The sequence below is a fragment of the Limulus polyphemus genome, unplaced genomic scaffold (genome assembly GCF_000517525.1).
Source record: "Limulus polyphemus unplaced genomic scaffold, Limulus_polyphemus-2.1.2 Scaffold880, whole genome shotgun sequence".
Taxonomy (NCBI): domain Eukaryota; kingdom Metazoa; phylum Arthropoda; class Merostomata; order Xiphosura; family Limulidae; genus Limulus; species Limulus polyphemus.
The window spans coordinates 223296-247174 of NW_013666490.1; the positions used below are offsets into that span (position 1 = coordinate 223296).

Consider the following 23879-nt stretch of genomic DNA (forward strand, 5'->3'; position numbering starts at 1 on the left):
AATATCAAGCTGCTTTAACCTAAGCTTCAAAATGGTTTCAAGGTTGAAACTAAAATGTGATCAAGTATTACCTGAGCTATGCAAATAACTTTATTTACCAATTTTATAATTTTACATGTTTGCATTTCATCAGGAAACAAAGAAAATGCTTACCAAAACTTACTCTGAACACATTTAAGAACTAATGCATAACACAATTTTGTTTTCACATAAAGTATGAAGTTAATTTCAAAATTATTACCTCAACAAACATTCTAAATTCTAGTCAACAAAAATTTATTAAGCAACTACCACACTTTCCAACTGTCTCAATAGTAATATTTTCTTAAAACACTATCTTTACTCACTGAGTTGGGGACTAAATTATCACTGTGTGTGCAAATTATATTCAAACCTGGTAAAGGCTTTCTAATATTTTTTTCAATTAACCTTTAAAGTGGAGGCTAAGAAGATAAGAATTGAAGTGATAGCAATTTAAAACCAGCTTCTGATTTCACAAACACAATAGTCTATAACTTTAATGACACGAAAATGAGTATCATAATGAAATAGGTTAATACAGAGACTGCTAAATAACACCACTACATACTGGTATTTATGGTCTCCAAATTAATATAACCACAATAAGAATTTACTAGTTCTGATAATGACAGGGTGGTTTTTAATTCATAACATTCCTATTGTAGTAAATCATATACATGGGTTCTTATTCTTGACTCTGATTAAGTTTAAGTCTTCATTTCAATCAAATGATCATATTAAACTCTCAGAAAGATATGTCAAAAATAATATATTTCTGCTTGCAAAATCTTGTTTCATTTCATTAAAACTTGTAATATGTATTATTTAAAGGATTCTTAAACACAGTTTTTAAGTCTTCTTTTCCCAACACATAGCATATAGATATTTTTAAATATATACCAAAAACATTTTCTTATTCAGATGTTTGAATCAACTGGAAATAATAATTATATTATACATGCCAAAAAAAGAAAAGAACTAGAATGATTTAGTATGGTTCTAGGATAAACCTACCAGCATCTATTGAAAGTGATAAATTAAAAGTCTGTGGTTTTCAACAGGAGATAAGAGTATGTTTGTTCTTCAGGACTATGTCCAATTAGTAATTTTGTATTTTAAACAAACAAAAATTCCAAAACTAAAGCAGTATATAACTCTTTACAAATGTACTTGTGTAAAAAAATTTAAGTAAGAATTTGGTGTTAATCAAACTACAAAATACACTAAATACGTTTAGAAACTTACATAACCAATTCTTCAGTTATGGGTTTATCTAAGCTTATTTTACGGGTTGAGATGATATAGCTGATTGTATTTGATATTGTTCTTGGTAAATAAGCAGTTTATGAAAACAGATTAAAGTAATCCTATCAAACTTTGACCAATCCTAGGATTTTTATCCCCCAATGTATTTATCAATCATTATTTTATGGAAATAATTATATTCCCCACAATAATATTTTCTTTTATTTGGATTCTGCTTAAATTAAATGATTATGAAACCCAATTCTGTCATGTTAAAGACAAACTCATTATTACATTCTGAAATATGCATAAACTGTGTTTTTCTAAAGGTACTATTTTCAAAACTGCTAGTAACACTTGGAACATCTATACTAACTCAACTTCTGTTAAATTAATAATCCACTAAAGCCGGTAAAAAAAGGTATTTCAAATTGTTCTTACATTATGTTGTTCAATAATACATATGAACCACAGTTCATTTTTATGCAGCATGCAAAAGGAAATAAAAACAAATAACTGTATTATCCTATTAAGTTTAAGGAAAGGAAATACTAAGATCTGATTTTTTTATCTCTTGCTGCTAAGTTTCATTGGATTCACCATCCTCATCAAGGTATTGGACAAAAAAAAAAGAATGAAAAAAATCTACTTTGAAAACCCTTTATGGTATTTTGAAACATTTGTTACACTATTAATGTGTTAAAATTTTCTTTGAACAAGATCTCCACAATAATCTTATATAAATCAAACACCTAGAAAATGATAATTTTTAGGTCAATGCTAAAACTATGAGAAGAAAATTCGATTGTCTCAGATATTCATAATACCACCATATAGGTTAATTTTTTTATTTTGTAAATGAGTCAGAAGTGTATGGCATTTCACAAATTAGTAATTATCATAACAGCTTGCAGTTTTCCAACTTATCAAGATTCCCAAATTTTTTCTATAAAAACAAAAACTGTAGAAAGATTTAGTTTGAATAATACTTTCTAAACTTCTGTGTGTACATATATATATATATTCCCCACCCCACAGTTCCATTAATCATTATTTCAACTTGGTACATGTAAAATCTTCTGATAACAGATAAAGTACAGACGTACAACACTTTACAACAGTGTGGGTTTAAACAGACAAGCACAAAGCTAACAAGGAAAAAAATGTGGTATTTACTTTGAATACACATTTAAGAGAGATCTTAGGCTATCAAATCTTCAGAAAAAGTTGTCATCAGCAGAAGTCTAATAAGACGTAATATTTACACTAATAGAGCTGTACAAGCATAGAGAAGATGGAAAAGTTGTTATATTCATCATAACATACACACAAGCATTCCATACATTTCATTCACTGTTGTCCGAGTAATCCTTAGTCATATTTATATTAAAACACCAGCAGGAGTATAAATTGCTACTACCTAAAGTCAGATTATATCTAATACTTGAATAGGGGTAAGTCAGTCATATGTGTACATGCACCATTGTATATATCTAAATTACAGGCAAGCAATATTGGTGTATTTGAAAGACAGGATCAAAACTGTTTTATCAAGGGATGGTCTAAACCAATAGTATAACTCATTGATGAACATTACCTAAAATCTGCATGCTTTGAGCCCTAGGTCATTATGGGTATTGATCTGAACTTTTCTGTCAGGACCCTTCATCTAACTCTTAATCCACCATGTAAGAGTTTATTACTATTTTAAAAATTTTCTTGAAACAGCAAACTAAATATATCCTTCAGCACAACATAACTGCGTAATAATGAATCAGACATTACGATTATCCTTTGCAGCTGATGAAACTTAATACCTTGTATTTTAGAAATATTACCACTGACTAGTCAGAATATTTAACCTCAAGTTTTGATTTAATCACACGTACTGGGTATTTATTACAAATATAATACCCATAGAAAGGCTGGATTTCAAATTACATACAGTACCACATCAGGTTTGAAGTTGATTCAGAATGCAACATTGGTGTTTCATAAACCGGCACTACTGAGTGCATTTTTGTGCACCTTTCCCAAGTCTCCAAAATGAAATTTAATAATTATCTGTGAACCATTCCTATTCATAAGTAGAAATCAATGCCTTACACTCACATTATGTAAATACTGTTAATCAATAACTGAAAAACATTTTAAAATGAAATATTTTGGTGATGAATAACACATCACAAAAGGTAATTTCAAAGTGTGTTTATGAGACTGAATTTCTTTTTTTTTTCTCTTCAGATCATCATTTCAAATGTAAAACTGATTCAAAATATGCAGTGGCAAATACCATTATTAATTTTTTCATCAACAAAAATAAATGTCCACGCTTACAAATGGAAGAATACACACAAAACAATAGATTTTGTCTATTATCTAAAAATAATATTTTATACTTCTGACATTTGAACTGCCACCACCATTTTTTTCTCCATCTTATGGCCTTATCAATCTAAACACAATGTATTCTGCAGTTGTAGCTGAGTTTTTTGGTTATCTGCAATTAGACCAGTTCTGGATGAAATATAAATAAACAAGAACAAGCTGACTCTTGGTGGAATATTTGAACTGTGAATTTTGTGGAAAAGGTGGTTAAAATGAGCAGAGAATAAACTGTAGTAAGTTCATATGTAGGTTCTTCATTATGAAAAGAACTGTTAGTTTGATTTTCATAATAGCATAGACATGAAAGAAATGAACCACTCAGGTAACTAACTGAACTACTGCTCTTACATACTAGTTTACCACTGACTGTTTGCTGCCCTTTTAATCTTAAACCAAATAAGTAAAGGATTCATAATGTGTACCATTCAAAGTTATTGTTAAGAAAGTAAAATTATATTTTTGGATTAAATTATTTTTCTTTTTATTTTATTACATTCTCTATACATCCACATGTGGTGAATATAAATATGGTTGATGGGTATTCAACACTACAGTACATCTAAAAAAATTACAGCAAATGACTAGTTTCCTGCACATGGAGTTACTGGTCAACTTATTTGCACATGTGGCTACAATAAAGTAAATTACTGATTCATCACATTTCTATACTGTTCATTATCACTAAATTAACAATGTCAATGCAAATAGTAAAAGAAGCTAGTGCCCAATACACAAAGAGAACCAGACTCCTGTAAATCAATTTTATAATCACCAATAAGTTATCAGTGTATAACAATTATGTTTTTTTAAAGATATTTTAAAATAAGGGCTTTTTTTAGGTAAAACATGCCTCTATCTGGCATTGTGTAGCTTTTAATACCTTTGTTAGATCTGACTAAATGTAATGACTTACTAAACTTTTATATACTTATTAATTTTATAAAGTTTATCCTACAATTTTTTAAATGAAGGTTCAGTCCTATTAAATTTTGTAGAACATTTGACACACATATTACCAGTTTTGTAATCTTTATGTCTGTCGTACCTTTCTCACCACACTTTCATACAACACACATCTGATTGCTAAATCACAAATTCAGGTACTTTAATAAGTTGCAAGGTAGCATACCAGCCCTATACTGTAATTTACACAATTTAGCTCAGCAAAGCCAAATAGTAATGCTCTAACACAGCCAATCTAGAAAAAGCACATGCATCACAAGAAATGTAAAAAAATAAACTGCAAAGTCTGTGCTGACATCTTGGAGTATATTTAGACATATACTTGTCTTACTGATGATAGACGATGAGACACCGCAAAGAATTAGTGCTGCTGTAATCAGTGACGCAGAGGTTGTCCTAGAAGCTGCCTGAAGAATTTAAACAAATTTGGTTCAGAGTTAAATAGAAGCAGCATAACATAATTAATGTGATCAATCAAAAAATATATTTCTAAAAATTAAGTATACAAATTTTCATTGACTCAGTATTTTTTAATTCCACACATCACATTTTTAAGTAATTCAGGAATTATCCAACCTGTCTCAATTGATCCAAAAACAAAGTAATTTACTGTTCACTTATTGATGTACAGAAATTCCTAAAAGACTTAAAAGAAACAAATCACTCTCAAGTTAGTGATTCAACACCTTCCAATTCAGTACCTGAAAGAGAATGACAACTGTGTTCTTAGGTAATTCCAGTTTGAAAAAATTTTGTTTTGCCCGGAAGCTGTCCAACATATATTTATGATTTAAAACTTCTTAAATATATTTTGAAAAAAAAATTGGATATAATGTCACCTTTATGAATAACACTTGAATAATAAAATACTCTAATAACTATAATTGTTTTTGTACATTAGGCTTCAACATAGTTTTATGCTAATACTAGAATATATCAATTCAAGTAAAAAATCTATAAAAATTCTGTATCATTCTTATATTATCTTGAAGTATGTATATGGCAAATTAGAAAATTTTCATAAGTCAATTCCTTCAATATTGAAAATTATATTAATATAAAATTCTTACCTATCTCTATTGATATGCTCAATTTCCAATATACTGAAAGCACTAACTTTTACAAAAAATTTACTGACATACTTTTATACATGTAGCATGTATTTAAGATTGTGATTTTGTTAAGTTATGTACTGCCATTGAGACTAAAGTTATTCAAGCTTGCTGGACAATATGAACAGCAGTAGGTGGAAATGATTTCAAGCTTTCATAATATAGGCTTGTGAAATTTAAATTTAAGAGAGAGAAACACAAAACTATCTAACAATTTTCAAACACCAGAGAAGTTTTTTTTTTTATGAATGAATACAAACCAAGATATAAAACAAATAGGACTACAATACAGCATATTTACACAAACCTACATTGTCCATTTCAAGGCATTTAAGATGTTACTTTAACAAATTTGAGAATAGACACAGTACTATGTGTATTGTATAGCTGGGCAATTGGTGTTATTTGCAAATTGATTAGCCAACATATTCATTATTCAATTATGTTCGACCAAAGAGTTAGTACACTGTTCCTCAAATCATGGTAGGTATAAGCAAAAAAAATTTTCTTTTTAATTTCTTCTTTAAATGTTGGCTTCCATAACTGATTGTGGGTACTTCCAGCCAGTTGTTTTCCCTATAATCAGCAGTTAAAGCATAGTTACAGTGGAAGGTAGCCTTTGTAGCTTTGCCATATCAAATACAAGGCAAGAAAACTTGGTGTTAATATTCCAATTAATTTGATAGCTTGAATAACTGAAAATAATAACAATTGGAAACCTTCATTTCAATTAGTTAATTATTTTTGTGTCAATCTATTTATCAGTAATTTCAATTAATTGATTGTTGAAGTTATCAAAGAGAAATAATTAAAAACACTTATTCAAAACACTTTATTATTTTCATGGTAATTCATTTAATCATAATTTTGATTAATCAATTGTTGAAATAATCAAAAACAGTACTAATTGGAAGTGCTAATTTGTATTAACCTATTTAATCATAATTACAATTAATTGATTAGTCTACGTGACACTAATCAATGTAATTGTTGCACATGTGTAATCTATCTATTAAAATGCCCAGCTCTAGTATACTGTTTACTTCACATTTATATTTTACACAACTAAGCTTCCTTGTTCTATTGTACGACTTAGGTACAAGTAAAAAAGAAAACATTTTCTAATTTATAAATTCACATTCTAGGGACACAGTTTTGTCCTTCATTCACACTATTTCACTAAGTAATGGCCTATGATTAATCAGTTAATTAAGCTAGAGGTATTAACAAACCTTATACTTCTCAGTTTTAATGTTATTATTAAACCCATTAACACTTATTTAGCTCAAATTCAACAAAAACTTCTGTTAAAACTGATTTAATTAAAAATTGTAGCTGATACAGTCTAAAGCCGATATTCTTAAAATGTCATTTCCTATCTCTAGGTTTAGTCAGTAATTTGCTAATTGCCAACAATTATTTCAAACTCCATGATTATAATCTATATAAATATAATAGTACTGTCTGTTGTATGTCCATGTAACTACTTTGCAGGGTGTGGATGGATCTTCACCAAAAGTGGTATGGAGGTTCATTAGGTCCATGCAGGGTTACATACAAATTTTCAGTTTTGTGTTTTACAGTTTTTATGGGTGTTTTTGCATTTTTTACCACTACTTTGCCCCCTGTAGATTGGGAGATACTTACAAATTTTTTTTGCAGTTTTTATGGGTGTTTTTTACCACTACCCCAACTCCTCTGGATATATCTTCACAAAATTTGGTATGGAGGTTCAACGGGCCCATGCAGAGATACATGCAAACTTACAGTTTCACATTTTGTGTTTTTACAATTACATATAAGGGAAGCAACTTTTAATGTCCTAAGATAACCTTTTATTAATCATGAATTTACATAACTTCTGTCCAGGGGATGTGTACTCCAGCTAGTAATTAATATCTTTTGAAGTAAATTCATTATTTTTCCAGATACTCCAGGATTTCCTTCATCCTTACAAACAAAAAAGAATCCTTATACTAAGTGAATAAGACTTTAGTTAAGCACATTAACAGAGAAGCGTAAAAAATTAGTATAATTTAAGCTAAAAATCTCATAATTTTTTATAAATACTCAGTAGATCATAGATATGTTTTACAAGTACCCAATCACAATACTTCATTTCTTGTTTCAAAGGCTACCTGCATATCTCAGGTCTAAGGATAATACATTGATAGTTGGAGATACTTTGTTAATACAAGGGGTACTATCAAAATGCCAATTATTTATACAGTATGCAGCTTATGTAGCATTACTTTTCAACTTTTACACAAATAAATAACTGCATATTTCTTGCTTTCAGAACCTTTACACAAACAACAAAAGTATTCTCACATAGAACTTGCATAACTAGTTTATTTTTATACAGACCTGACTGTTCTAAACTATTTATGCTTACCTTAAAACTTCCTTTGATGTAGCAGTACACATATATCATCAATTCCACCAGCGTGAATGGCACAAACACAGACTGAAATAAACATAACCTGACATTAAACACATGTAACAAGGTAGCTTAGAATATAAAATAAAAAATTAAAATCACAAAATACTAACCTTCTAACAATGCAATGATAGAAATTAGAGAAACTGCCACATACAGTGTAAAAATAATAATTGAGGTTTGTAATTCTGGCATTATTCAGTGACTTAAATGAAAACGCAAAGTTTGAAGGCACTTTTCAGGCATATTTTACCATGCATCAAAGTACTGATAGATATTTTTTAGAATTTGACATACCAAGAACATTTCATATTCCTGTTACATGCAATGAATTTTCCCATGTCAATATTCTTAACTTTAATAGTTATGACTCAGAAATTACTGGTTGCAAGATTGTTAAGAGCTAGAAAAAATGAATGTGTGTTATTACATTCACTTTCCTACTTCACCATCACATTTATGTTACAAACAACATTTTATCTCAACTTAAGGAGCTGTGATTCATGTAAACAACGATAATTTTACACCTACCTGAAAGTTTAACAATGTTAGAAACAAATACAATGAAGATAGATGGAATTGTGTGTTATGTGCCAATATTTACAGCTGTGTATGATGTTTTAGTTTGTTTGTACAAAAAAACCAGTCTAATCCAGTGACACATGGAAATCAAATTATAAGCTTGGCTTCACATTTCTTTCTCACTGCAATTTAATTTTGGTGATAATAGAAAAATTACACTAGTCTCAGCTATGTTCTCTCATTGTTTGTAACTACTGTACACACATTTTTAAACTCATGCTAGGAATAATAACCAAATTAAGTAGGCTAATATTTTTGCTTTAAAGGAAAAGACGTTAGGTCAATGAAAATCTTGTTTTTTTTCAGGATTAATGGGAAATGTTATGAAATACTCCTCTGCTATTCTAAATGTCCTTTTGGTTATCACAAACCTTTACACAGGTGCAAGAGCTAAGATAAAGCTGGTGAATTTTTAATTTATTTTATTAGAACTATACCTTTGACTTTAAACCATGATTCATACACTTTTTGGAAAACAAAATTCAAGGACTTTTATAATTAAAAATAATGAATTTAAATATTACTTGCTGGTTAGCTCTAATGACCATACAATTGATTGATGCATCAATTAACTTAAACAAACAATGCAAGTGCCAGCAAGGTAAGGAATATAAATCCAAAAGGTTTTCAAATCAAGAGATCACGGCAAAATACTTGAACTTGTGGAACACGTATAGCATTTCTTAATTTAACATTGCATAAGATACTTTAATTTTGGCTCCACTGATTTTTTTATATCATCATGAACACCTCAATCTGAACGCTGCACATTTTCCTTCTTGAAATAGTCTCATTTTACCTCTTCCTATAAAGTATGTAGTTCTATAAAATTGCAACTTTTCTAAAGTTTGTTTATTATTAAGAGTCTTAACAGCTTCTTGGAAATGATAAAAACTGATGTAAGGAAAAACCCATTTTGTACTTTCCAAAACTGTGGCCTCACACACCTAGCTTATTCAGCAGACTTTTTGATTCTCATATTAGTCCAAAAACATATAGTACTGTAAGAGCTGTAGAAAAATCATGCACAATGTACACCAAAGAATGTATCCGACAGGTAAAGATATCCCTCAGAAAAGAAATTCTATTCTTATAGAAAAAAACAAAAAAAAACAAATTATGATAAATTACAAGCCTTAACAAATAGTGTTACCTTATAAAAGTCATGATGGTTATATCCTAGTTTACACAAAACATCACTATTGTTATTTCACTTCCTCCTTGAAAAAGTAATGTTATCTTTATCTTGCTCTTTTCTCTTATTGCTTTTTGAGGGACAAAACAAAGAGCAGGGTAGAAATGTATTTCATTTTATATTTGTTAATATGGGCAAATGATTTTAAATTTATTGTATGATGAAATCCTTTTTAATGGTATTGTTACTGTATATATATATATTCATATACACTACAAATCTATGTCCTCACTTAGACTGTAAAATTCCAAAACTGATTCAACAGTTATTCAACATTATTGATCCCTGTAACAGAGAAATAAGTCTGAACCATGTAATATTTGATTTATAGCTTAACTACTTCAGTAGGACTGGGTCAAAGTAAGCATGTTATTATTTTTAATGTTAGATTTATAATTTAACTAAACAACTTTAATATCCATGTATGTTAATAAACTTGGCATCAAAAATATTATAATTCAAATATTTATATTTTTTAAGTTTCCTTTTCTTAATTTCAAAAGCAGATATTTAAATAAATCCTCAATCTTCACTTCTCTGTGTCCCAATATTTATCTCAACTTTGAATTCTCCTTTTTATATTTAATAACTTCCCTATTATGGCTTTCAAAATTTCCAACCAAATAGAAACATATACAACAAAAGGCAAGAATATAAAATTTGAACTTCCTACCTTCTCGATTTGCTGATATATCAATAAGTTGGTCAAACCTATCAGAAAAGCCCTTCTCACCTTTTCATAACTTTTATGGCAGTTATCTAAACAGTTTGTCTTTATTTCATGGACAAGATTAATACCAACTGAAAGAGCATTTTTTTCATCATTGAAAAACCTTATCACCATTATTCCTTTTTATTGTTCATATGTAGACAGTTGTCTGTGATCACTGTTGTTCAACAGTTAAAAGCAAATGAGTTGTTTTTTTTTTTTAATTGTGAAAAGCTTAGTTAGAAAGCCAGTTAAATTATTACAGTTTTGGGACATCCTATTTTAGTGAATGACATACTTTTTTGTTCTAAGATGCATATTTCAAAGCTACATGAATTTTTATTTTACCAACTTAGTGAGAAAAAAAAGTAGAGGTACTATGTCATGGTATTGAGTGCAAAAGGCCTAAACCAAGACACATTAAATTTCTTGTTTTACTATGAGTACTTTTTATTACATATTTTTTTAACAAACATAAGTAAAGACAAAAACTTAGAAACTTCACAGGCTATATAACAAAACTAAGATATATTTTTAAATTTCATGAGCTCAGTCAATCTATAACTCAAACTTGCAGTATATGTGTGGCTATAACCTGATTTTTGTTTACCCAAAGCTCCTCCAGAAACATCCCACTGTGATTTATTGCTTTTCACACAGATAGGGTCCAAAAGTACAGCAATAAAACCATAAAATTAGATAAAGCAGATGTAAAAAGGTTAGAAACTGAGACTATTAGGATAAATAATTGTAATTGTTCTATTACAATCTGCAGTAATTCAAGAAAAACAAAATGACTTTATTCACTTTATTTCATAATTTCTAACTTTTCATTTCACTATGCATTCATGCACAAATATTTAATAAAACTAATTTTTTTGCTAAATTTCATGAAGATACACTTAAGTTCAGAGTTAAAGTATGTATAGTTTCATACTTCCAAGATGGGTCAAATTAGCCCACTTTGTGTTAATGTAAAATAAAGGTCTTGTTTTTATAGGTTCCTATGCAAGTTCCCAGTTTACATCAAGCACAATACTGCATGTATGTGTGTGTACTAAGAATAATTGGTTTTAATTACACAAATTGGAAGTTTTATACAATTTAAAAAATCTAATCAAAACATAGCAAACTTACTCTACTAAGTTAATAAAATTAAAACCTACAGGATAAAACATAAAACTTTAAAAAAAAATTTTTAACTACTTTTAAATAGATTTTGTACACAAATGTTTTAACAGTAGATCACTGTCAAAAATATTCAAGTGTAATGAAATTAATATTAAGACTTGATTTATTTTTGCTTCTCAGGTCAGGTGGAGGATTGCAAGAGATTTTCCATTGGTTACTCAGAATCCACTGAAGAAGCTTTGTGTGAGCCTTTTTTCTTCTTTGTTACAACAAAATAACCAATTTTTGTTATACCATTGTATGATTTTTTTTACCAAAGTACCATACCCACCAAAAACTAAAAAGTTAACATTTTCCTTATCTGAAAATGTATTTCCAATAGATACCTACCTCTCTGCACATAGCAGCTATTCTCTGCGCATGTGCCTTTGTGATTTTGCCTATGCCACTACCCTTGAGTTATCTCCACCTAAGACAAGTATCAGAAAATGAACTGTGCTTGCACATCATGTGGCAGATTTGATATGATGAGACATGATGCAGCCTGCAAGAATCTCCATCCAGGGAAGAAAAGATGATCCAAATGGCCTGACAAATCCATCCAGTAAATGTAGAGGAAGAGAGATCCTTGGAAGAAGAGAGGTTCCATGACATGAATAAATTATTGTGAGAACCCCGAAATGGATCCGTGCATACCAAGTAACAATCATAGAGGACAGAGATCAACAAAATATGGGAGTAAAGATATGATCTCACTCCTGAGCCACTCAAGTCTTAAGAAGAAACAAGCAGTCATGGAAGATCTGTGAAAAGAAGTATGGGAAGCATTCAATGCATAAAGATCAGATCCACCATGACCACAAGCAAGAAGGACAAGGAAGTAGGTTTTAAGAGAGAGAGACAGTATAAGGAGAAAGGGCCAAGGTTTCAAACAGAGCCTGGGTAAGTGTGTTGAACCATGTCAATGTTCCAATTGGGCAAAGGAACCAGATGAGGGAGATGATGAATTACAAAAGATCGGAACAAAGTGGAAAGAACAGGGGAGGGAAGACAGAACTACAGCAAAAAAAGGCAAACGGTAGTCGAAAATGCCACTAATAACATACAATAGTAGAAACTGACACAAGCCTTCCTAGAACAACAAGGTAAAGAAGTCCAAAAGGTGGGCAAATAGTAGGCAGCCTGGTGGTAAAGAGCAGAGGATGGGCAAGTAGCAAAAAAACATGCTACTGCTGTTGATAGATAGAGTAGAAGAGTGACACAAATGTTATAAAAGAAAGGCTATGCAGTTAGAGAAACATGACTGATGAAGCAAGAGACCAGACAAATCCCACAAGTGTAGATGAAAGAACAGCACTTCCAGATGAAAGAGAGACAGATGAGGTTGAAGCAAAAGTGAACAAGAAGGAGGCAGAGGAAGAAATACCCTGAATACCAATCAGTGAAGATAAGGAAGCCAAGACTGAGTCGGCCAAGAAGGTACTACCAAAAGGACCTAACAAAAAGTGTCACAAATCCATGGCAAGGCATGTGAGAGAAGGCAAAGAAGAGAGGTACACATACAGAAAGAGATGAGACCAGTTCTGTCTGAGGGCATCCACAGCCATAGCTGCTGGGTGAGGTATCAGAGACTAAAAGAGGGAGAGTTTGGTATTAAGAGGGATTGCAAAGGCCTAGGTCATTCAACAAAATACCATACGTTAGAGGAACCACTTTGTAAGAAGAATCCTGTTTGGTAATGAGAGTTGATCTACCATCAAGGGTAAAGCCCCTGGAACATGACAGGCTAGCAGACAAACCTGATGTGAGTGAGCCCTAAACAGAAAGTGAAAGGTGCAGAAGCAAAGGACCCTAGAGCTAGCCACACCCTGATGATTGATATGGGAAATGTCTGTAGAATATTCGAAGTGAATCCTAACCAAGTGAACTCTAAGATGAAGTGGGAAATAGGAACACATCCAATGGGTGGCCAAGAGTTCCAGAACATTCATTTGGAATGTAAGTTCCACAAGAGACCAAACCCAAGGCTGTGGAGTCATTCAGAAATGTGCCCCAACATGTAAGAGATGTGTGACGAAAAGATGGAAATATTCATGGGGGAACCAGTATGATGCTGACCACAGTGTTGGTATGATCTAGCCAACAAGACAAATCCTTGAGAATAGAAGGCAGCAGCATCACAAAAGAGGACAGAGGATTGCATGAGATTTTCCATTGGTCACTCAAAGTCCATTGAAGAAGTCTTGTGAGAGCCTGGCCTAGAGGGACAAGATGTTCCAAAGATGCTAAAGAACTCCAAAAAGATAAAATATCTTGCACAGGAAGTATAGGAGAAGCAAGAGCAGAGGTGACTAGATGTTCCATAACCCACAGTAGGGATGATGTTAGCAACATCTCCAGAACTCCAGATCAAGGCAATAATCACTGTAACTTGAGAATTTATGTTCACTGTAGTAATTCTCCAGATCAATTTCTTTTTGTTAGTTATTCAGTGGTAATTTAATCTTAGGTAAAACTTAAACTAAAAGTAAACTAAAGAAATTTAACATCGTGAAAAGGCGGTGCAAACCTCACAAAATTAAGTTTAAATATAAAGTTAAAGAAACATGTCCATTAAAGACAATGCCAAGGATAATAATGAAGTTAATTTTGAGTGCAAATGCTTATGGGAAACTATTGTGCACGGAGGATATGTCACCTTTCTATTAGTGCAGGACTACTGTCGCATGGTGATTACATTATGCACCATTGCAGTTCATGTTACATGTCTTAGGTGGGGGATAGCCCAAATCTAGTGACATTTTCAAAATCTCAGATGCATGAGGAATAGCTACTGTGTAAAGAGAGATAAGCATGTTGTTCTGGAAATCTATATGGGATTTCAGATCTCAAACAAAGTGTGTTTCTTGACCTTCCTTCATTTCAAACAAAAAGAGACTGTCAAAGTTTCTGCTTAATATAATAAAATACCTGTTTACATACTTAAAGCAACACAACCTAAATATTAAGCTTTTTAGATTAAACTGGTTCTAGAACTGTTAGGAATTCAAATTTTATAATCTAAATAAAAATTAAATTAAATTCAAGCACTAACCACTAAAATTTTGATAACAAACATAGAAAAGCAAGTATTGTAGCTTTACTTCTCATGTTTGCCCTACAATAATATATCATACAAGTGGATGAATAAGTGAAATTTAATAACAAACCTGACACAAAGGCAGATTCCTGAAAGCCAAAAGCAAGAAAGAAATAATTCCTGCTAATATCAGCATCAGGAGAGCCCTTAGTGATGAGATACTTAGTGAGGAAAGTTGAAGTGTGTCCCATACTAGCTGAGTGCAACTACTTCGACGACGTCTATCTGCTTTGGAACGGCTGTAATTACGACTTTCTGCATCTGAAACTTTCTTGGGAAATGCATTAGAAGCAGTACTTCTTTTTCTCAGTGTTCCATTAGATGTGTGGTTACCAGTACTTAGAAATGGTAAAGAAGACTTACAGTTACTGCTTGAAAGATTAGTCCTATCAGCATGTACTTCTGATGTAGCAACTACATAAGATTTAGGCCAATCTGAGTTATCTGGAGAAACACTGTCTTCTTGCTGAACTTGTTTATTTAAATCTGTGGGATTAGAGGAAGCATCTGAGATCAGGTTGAAGTCAGTTTTGGATGAACCATTTCTTCTCTCAGCAGAATACAATTGATCAGATAGTTTGAAAGGTTGTTCTTGAGAAGGTTCATGTTCATCTGAGATATTCATACATTTTTCTAAAAAAAGAACAAAAAATATTTGTTTAAAGTTACTGAACCAAAAACTTTAGTAAGACTTTTCAAAACACATCCAAATTATTGAAAGCAATCTATACTTACAATAAGCCAAGTTAGTTTGATTTGTCTTCTTCAGACATTATTTGCCTACTGAAACTGATGAATGCAATTTCTAAACAAGTTACAAAATGTAACACTTCATGACTATCAATGTCTGTGCCAAATCCAAATATCAAATCAGTAGCACGTGTCAAGGCACAAAACCTAATGTTTTCATGATATAAAAAGATGTTTTAGGTGCTAAGTTTCTTTGTGCTATCCTTTAATAAATTTTATGTAATATCTTATGACAATAGTATTACAATGGTTAAGAAAAAATCTTATAAATCTATGAAGTACACAGCTGTACAATGGTTTTACTTGCTAACATGTGAAGAATGAGCTTTGGCAAACATCCCAAAATGCTAACTTGTCCACTTCTTGAGGAAAAGGGGAGGGGGTGTATTAAAATGTGTAAATTTTGTACACTTACAAAACTGATGAAAATTATGAATGACTTCTTATAAAAGTAGCAAGTCATCAATAAATTAATGTCACTTTTTTTTAGATGAACAAGTTATATATCAAAACATCTATTAAATGAAATAGTCTCCATTCCTACTGATGATGCTTTCTCATCTTACAATCAGGTTGTTAATGCCCTGATTAAAGAAATCACTTGGCTTTGAAGCAAAAACACATGTTGATGTCCTCTTTAACACTTTCCACATTTGCATACATTTTCCCATTAAGATGGTGTTGCAGCGAACGAAAAAGATGATAATCTGATTGTGCCATATCTTGAGAATATGGTGGGTGGAGGAGAGCTTCCCAGCCCAACTCCATAATCTTGTGTTGCTTCAAACGTGATTCATGTGTACAAGCATTTTCATGGAGAAGAAGAACACCTTTCTGATTGACGAGTGAAGGCCGTTTCTGATGAAGGACTTGATTTAAACGTTTCAGTTGCTGACTATAGATCTCTGCATTAACAGTTCGCTGTGGATTGAGGAGTTCGAATTGAATTATTCCTTTGATGTCCCACCAAATGCAAAGCATCATTTTCTGTGGATGGAGTCCAGGTTTGGGGGTCAGAAGTGGTTTTTGTCAAAGGACTGAGCCATTTTTCACCGCCGGTGAAAATTCTGTTAAAAAATGATTCATGCGCATTATGTGCAAGAAGAGACAAAGCAACGTTTACACGTTGGAAACGATGATCATCGGAGAGTTTGTGAGCCACCCAAACACTTTCTTTATGGAGTTTTCCCCTATTCCTTAGATGTTTACGTATTGTTTCATGAGCGACATGCAAATTTAAGGGCCATTTCACAAGTGTGTTGCCTTGGATTAGACTCAATAAGTGTCTTCAGAGTATAAATATCAATTCTATTGTGTCTGCCCCTACCATCACAGTTTTTAAGGCTAAAGTCACCTGAACAAAATTTTCTGAACCATTGTTGACACTTACGAATGTTCAAAACATTTACATAAACTTCTTTGATATTCTTTGTGGCTACAGAGGCTTTGTTTCCCTTCTTGTATTCAAACAGCATTACATGCCAAATGTGTGTTGTCGTGTGCCATCACTATAAGAGATTAGAGTATAATAAACTTTACACATTATACAGGCTACACTAATATGATGTTTAAGCGGTCCATTTAACTATTATGCGTGATGTACTTTTTTTTGGGGGGGGGTAATGAAAGTGTTCCAAAATGTGACATTAATTTTTTGATGACCTAATATATACAAATAGTAAACTGTTAACATAATACACATTTTAAATTCTTACTCAACATAAAAATATTAAATAACAAAGTGGAGGTGATCTGTAACAAGTTCCAACTAAAAGCATTCTCTCTTCATATTCACTAACTAAATTCCTTAATTTTAATATGATGTAAATCATATTTTACCTGCAAAGATACTCCTCCTCCTCTCTTTAGTACTCTATCTATATAAAAATTTAAATAACCTATAACCATGTATTTAAAGATATTTGTGTCATCAAAATTATCTACAGTTAACCTAGCTTCGGTTCTTCCCATTACATCAAAATTCTCATTCCCACCCAGCACTTTACAGTCAGCTATTTCAATTCTTATACATCTATCATTACACTAAAACTTACAACTTAAAAGTTCATAATAATATTAATAACACCTTCAAGTTCAAAACAAAAGTAAATAATAATGCTGTAGCTTAATAAGTAACCTTACATTATTGTACTAACAATAGTATTACCAAACTTAAGTTTACTATTTAGTACAATAGGCCTATACTATTGTAGTGCTAGAAGTAATGTTTTAAGTATCAATAATAGTAGAAGTATTGCTTGGTCTACAAGTTAAATCATATATTTCTTACTATTTTTTTTACCTAAGTTATTTACTCTGGCTTCATTACTTTGTTATGGTGGCATTCTTTTGCTGAAATATAAATCATATAATTTACAATTTACATTGCTACAAAATTCAGTGCTTCTACTTGTAGGGAAATTACCCTGTGGTACAAAAAAACCCTTTCTGTATGATAGAAAAAATTATGTGTAAGGTAGTTGGGTAAAACTTAGTTTTAAGTCTAAAACATGAAATATGGTTAAAATAATAATGAGTTTACTTTTATTATAATATGGGAGGCTGTGCAATAATTATAAAATGTGACATCACAAGAACATTTCAAGAAAAAATGTTCCAGACAGTGCAAAGCCCAAAGCCATCAACAACTGAATACCAAACACATGCTAAATTTATTATGCATAAAACATCAGAGATGAATTGCGCTTCATGAAGTGTTTGGAAATGTAATTTCTTGCAGTCATTACACTTTCATAAATACAATGCATGTTTTGATGGAGAAATAATTTATAACTAAATGTTCACTGTAAGAACACTGAGTTGCTAGTCATTCTTTTTTTGCTACTCAAATGGACAGACCCAGTATGAAAAATTTCTAGTCTCAAAAAGATATGGCACTCTGGGCACAAACTTGAAAGAGCTAAGAAAAAATCATTACAGGGTGGTGAGAGATGGTTTTTAACACTTTAATATAAGTTGATGCACTATAATACTTTTATAATAATTATCAATCTAAAATCCAGCTTACAGATGTTTCAAGAGGATAAAATTTTATTTTTAGTCTCTTGAATGTGCAGGAGCTACTTATAGAAAAGACACTTCAAAGCAAAGTCAGCTCGTACTTTCAGTGTTGCCAAATCAATGGTTTTGCCTTTAGATCTAGAGGTTTTGACAAACTAAGAGAAGTAAAGTTTCATGTAAAACAGTCAAAAATACTAATTCTGCTTCTGTTTATTTCTTCCTGGAGATTACATCAAAGAAGTTGACAAGCTGAAATGAAACGATAAAACTTGCAAAGTGCATGTTGAATCCAATTTCTTGAAGCCACGAAAGGATTCGTAAGAAAATAAAATTTGCTGTTTCATTTCATCAATTTTGCATCGGAATTCAACTAATTGGGTATCAATACTGTTGTATTCAGTATACATTTATTTTTAATATGTAAACTGTAGCGTAAAATATAGTAAATTTGACAACGCAGAAAGAAATCAACTTTACGAAAGGGGAAAGACTAACAATATAATTATTACTATTAGTGTTCCGTTTCACAAATTTAGGTCGACAGTGTCAGTGTTTGTAGTACAACTACAACTTACAAGTATTAATAATGTTTAAGTTTAAACTGTATCGTATGTAAAATACTAATTTTAACTTTCAGACTACTGTAAGAAAATCATTACCTTGAATCATATTAGATGGTAAGGTATTACCTTTTGATGTACTTCTTTCATAATCTAAAATTTTCTGCCATCTTGCTTCTGAATTTTCAAGAATTTTTCTTCTGCGGATTTCTCGTCGACGAGCAACATCATCAATATTCGCCATATTGTTTCAGATAGACGAACGTATATGTTGCCATCTATAAAAATTGACTTATAGACATTTGTACTCAAAAGATTGTAAAATTTATAAAAGTTTTTATTTCGAGTTCAGCATTAACAGTAATTTTCAAAATTAATGTTGTTCTCTAGAGTGAACAGCCAAAGTTTTTTATGATTGTTCTAAACTTCTGAGATCACATTGAAATGTTTGTAGATTATGTTCCTTTTTTATTGTATCCGTATTTAACAATCATTAAAACTATTAATACACTATTGCAAACTACATTTTAATACTGTAATTTGTTTGTCAGTTGCAGAACAGAGAATGCCCAGAAAGTTTTAAGCTGACATCACGTTTTTCTCACACATTCAAAGCTAGCTTATAAATATAAGGTAGTTGTGAATATTGCAAATTATTTAGAAATAGATAATTTGTTTTCCAAATAAATAAAGTTGTTTTAAGATGGAAGAGTGAATCAGCCAGTGTGTTACCCATCGCGGTTACTTTGTGAAATCAAGTTGATTTGGTTTTAAGGTAGTCCTAGTATTGTTAGAGAGTTATGAAATTTATTTGTAACGTAGGCCTAGAACAATTTATGGCAGTGTACAAATGCTCAAGTTTTTAGAAAGGTTAAAGGCGGAAATATAAAAATTTGCTCTCGTTACGTGGACTGAACGTTGAATTGTTTTCACCAAATAATTAAGAACCCGACGACAAAAGAACTATGTTACAACAATTCTATAGTGACTGTTCATGCCTTGTTATTATAATGATTTGATACAATCATCCAAGTATAGAAATAATATAGTTTGGGTACATAACTTACGGTTTATTAGCCAAAGGAAAGGTGATTTTCACAGATATTTTGTATTTACTTTTATTTCTGAAACATAGAAAGTAATGATATATTGAAACCATAGAGGTGTATAAACGCTGGTTTCTCGTTTCTAGTAATTAAAGTTTAATTTATATACAATTTATTTATATTCATCAAAATAATTTTGTGAAATAATTTTTCAGTGTACTTATACATTTCTTAATGGAGGGGCAAACATATTGAAGTGTTATGAACTTATGAAATGTCCACAATTTCCAGCATCTGTTACTTACTTAATATTGTCGGAGTTAAAATACATAAACAACAATTTCAGATCTCTTCATTTATTGCATACCTAAGACTTTGGAATTTACTCTATGACGATTGTTCACAAATATTTGATTCAGTTTATGTACTGAAACTGTTTACGATAAATACATAAATTATAATATGAAGCATAAATGTGTGAAAGCTACTTTACAAAAAAAAAACGGTTTGAATATAATTCTGAAACAGCAATCAAAAGGGTTAAATTAAAAAATAATAATAATAAGAGTTTGTTTGTCATTAAGTATAAAGCTGCACAATAGGCTAGCTGTACTCTGTCTATCATAGCTATCAAAATCCGACCTTTGGTATTATAAGCCTCCAATATTGTCGCTGAGCCACAAAGGGACCTTTTGTTAGCCCTCTTGTCTATTTCTTGTATTTCTTTTCTCCTGTGTGTAATTTTCGAATGTATGCAACAACTTGCCTTAGTGATATTTTATGCAATAATTTTGTTTGTTTGTTATTAAGCACAAAACTCCAAAATGGGCCATCTGTGCTCTACCCACAGTGGATATGAAAACCCAACTTTTAGCATTATAAGCCCTCTGACTTACCACTGTGCCACTCTGGATTCTTCTTTATTAATAATTGAAATGAACGACCTCAGTCTACGTTCAAAACAGTAAATAGCTGCCATAGAATGTGCAAAAATGTAAGTAATAAACATTGATTAATGGCTGTAACAATGTTGGGCATACATTTTTTTGTAATGTTCTTTTCTAGAGTTAGTTGTAGTTTTCTTCATTAGGTGGTAAGCAACAATGCCGACCCAGTGAGGGAGGGACTAAGAATCTATTAATTAATTTTCCAATCAAGGAAATTCGAGGCAAACTTATGACAATACATAATGTGTTTGTGAATATGTTTCTCGTGTTTTATCATCTCGACCACGTGTTATGTGAAATCTGCACATATATTAAATAAATGACAAGTTCAGAATAAATGCTGTAATATTACAAAAAGATAGACAAACATGCTGTATTCAGATATTTTTGAATGGGAACAACCAGCCACGTGGATAGTGCCAATTGCAAACTTCAATATTATTTTGCAATTTATCTTGATAGACCTCTAATTATACAGCATGTTTACCCAATTTACTCGTTAGGATAATCTGGAAATATCACACACACAAAATACGAAGCTGTTACACTTTATTTTACATTTTCTGAGCATCATCGGATGTTTTCATTGAATATGAAATTTTTATTTTTGTTGTTTAACAATCCCAAACCTCAAAGAAGCTGTGTATTAGTAATCAAATGCACCCTTGTCGCCTTTCTAGAAAAACGTATCATAGTCTGAGGAACAAGTTTCTTATTAGAGTTGGGGAATGGAGATACAAGAAAAGGAACTTGCAGTGTGGTATTTTTGTGACATGCAGGCATACCGTGTATTTTTATCTTCTCATTTTAATGTAGATATTTTTCAGATGTATGTTCAGTTTCCAGATAACTCGTCAACCTTTGGGCCATGGCAGCAAATCGTGTCAATGAGTATTTTCGCCCTTTCAGTCATGGAGTGTTATAATGTAATGGTTAATTGGTAAAATATTAGCCAAAGTGACGGTGATGAGTGGTGTTGACTAGCTACCTTCTCTTTAAGTATATCAATTAGGTACAACTAGTACAGATAGCCCTTGAGAAACTTTATATTAAATCCAACAAAACAAACAAGCATAAAACTAGTTCTCTTTTATTTCTGTCATTCCCTTGAGATAACATCTACCCTGCCCGTGAGGAATATAGTGCAAATCTGTGCTTAGTGTATGGAAGTATGCAGTAGTGTTCTTCAATGGTACTATATCAGGTGATATCTGAAGGTTACAACCTCCCATATTTTCAAATGGGAATGACCAGATATATGAGTAAAATTAGTCATTCTGAATAAGCCTGACATTACCAATTTAACTATGTAATACAAAATTTAGTCAGTGTGGAAAAAGATTTTGAAATATTGGTCAGCATGGAATAAATCTTGAGGGAATAAGCCAGTATTGTCAATATACTTCTCCCATAAAGGCGACTGTCTGCCATTCAAAACTAAAAACACACACTGTTGTTTTGTGTTTTAATAAAGACTACTTCTTTGTGTCCAATGTATTTTTTCTCACCATACACTCAGTTGGTTTTGGCAAACCATAGAATTACTTTATAATATTATCTTACCAAACCTCCCATTATATAGTGGACCCACGTTATTCATGTTTGAGGAAGTCAGTTTCAATTTAAAATATCATAGTGTAGGTAGGAAGCGGAAAATTTCAGTGCCATGACTACAGGATATTATTATGAAGTTTTTCTGTGTTTATACCGGTGTATGTGTTACCCTTGATTTGTATTACTGTGTTATCCAATATAAAGAAAGACTTATTGCTCAAGAAATAACATTTATTGCGAGTATAAGTACTCATGATTGAAAGGGAGAGTTAGTCTGTGAAAAGGGACGGTTGTCTAAGAGAGCTGTCAAATCTAGGAGAAGTCCTCTCCTGGAGTCACACTTTTACCGATGCTGTAAAGGGTCCGAGACATTGATCTCTCTGCAGCTGCAGACTCAGAAACATCAGCAGGTTCAAGTTCAAGACTCAGAAAATAAGCATCAACGAGAGTCTGGCCACTTTCATGGATTATCACCAATGTTTGTATGGTAACAAATACAAACATTGGTGATAATCCAGTGTAACAAATACACTGTGATGGTTTCTGCAAATATAAAATATATACACTTGATAAGTTCCTCGAGGGACTTCCAGGCAAGATGATGAGTCATCACCTGGGTGAGAGAGAGATAAGGTAAAAATGGTCACTTCAAACTTGGTCACAGGTTTATTGAGTTGAAGCCATGCCAATGGCTAACAAACCATTCACACACCCCAGTGCTATGGTGCAATCAAACAGCTTGTATGTCATTTTCATGCCTCCACCCAGTTGGTACTTCAAAAGAGGGAAGCTTTGGATGTGGATGTGGAATGTTGGGTCACATTTGAGTAAGTTATGAATTTGTTACCAGCACAAGGTAACCAAGGTTATTGGTTTAGACCAGTGGTTCAACAGGTTCAGGAAAACCAACAGCAAGTGGTATATGCTGCCTTTAGAGCTATGGAACACAAAGTTAGCCTGCCTGGCCAATGGCTTAGAGAAGTATGGCATACAGTTTTTATCAAATGGTTTGGTAGTCAACCGAGATCTCTTGGAACTGGATGGAGCTTAGTACATACCTGTAAGGATAGAAGAAT

At 31.8% G+C, this 23879-nt stretch overlaps 1 protein-coding gene across 2 annotated transcripts; it reads right to left on the reverse strand.

Annotated features, from left to right (window-relative positions):
• Positions 1 to 67: 67 nt before the first annotated feature.
• Positions 68 to 19513, reverse strand: LOC106461016 (calcium signal-modulating cyclophilin ligand-like). Of its 2 annotated transcripts, none has more exons than XM_013920789.2 (4): positions 19386 to 19513; positions 14996 to 15558; positions 8125 to 8196; positions 68 to 5024 (listed from the first exon to the last, which is right to left on the reverse strand). In XM_013920789.2, the coding sequence occupies exons 1-4, from the start codon at positions 19498 to 19500 to the stop codon at positions 4839 to 4841; spliced, it is 936 nt and encodes a 311-aa protein (XP_013776243.1). In that variant the 5' UTR covers positions 19501 to 19513; the 3' UTR covers positions 68 to 4838. The 2 variants fall into 2 exon arrangements, with proteins under 2 accessions (XP_013776243.1, XP_022243532.1); XM_022387824.1 differs by having other exon boundaries at positions 19356 to 19501.
• Between the last annotated feature and the right edge of the window lie 4366 nt (positions 19514 to 23879).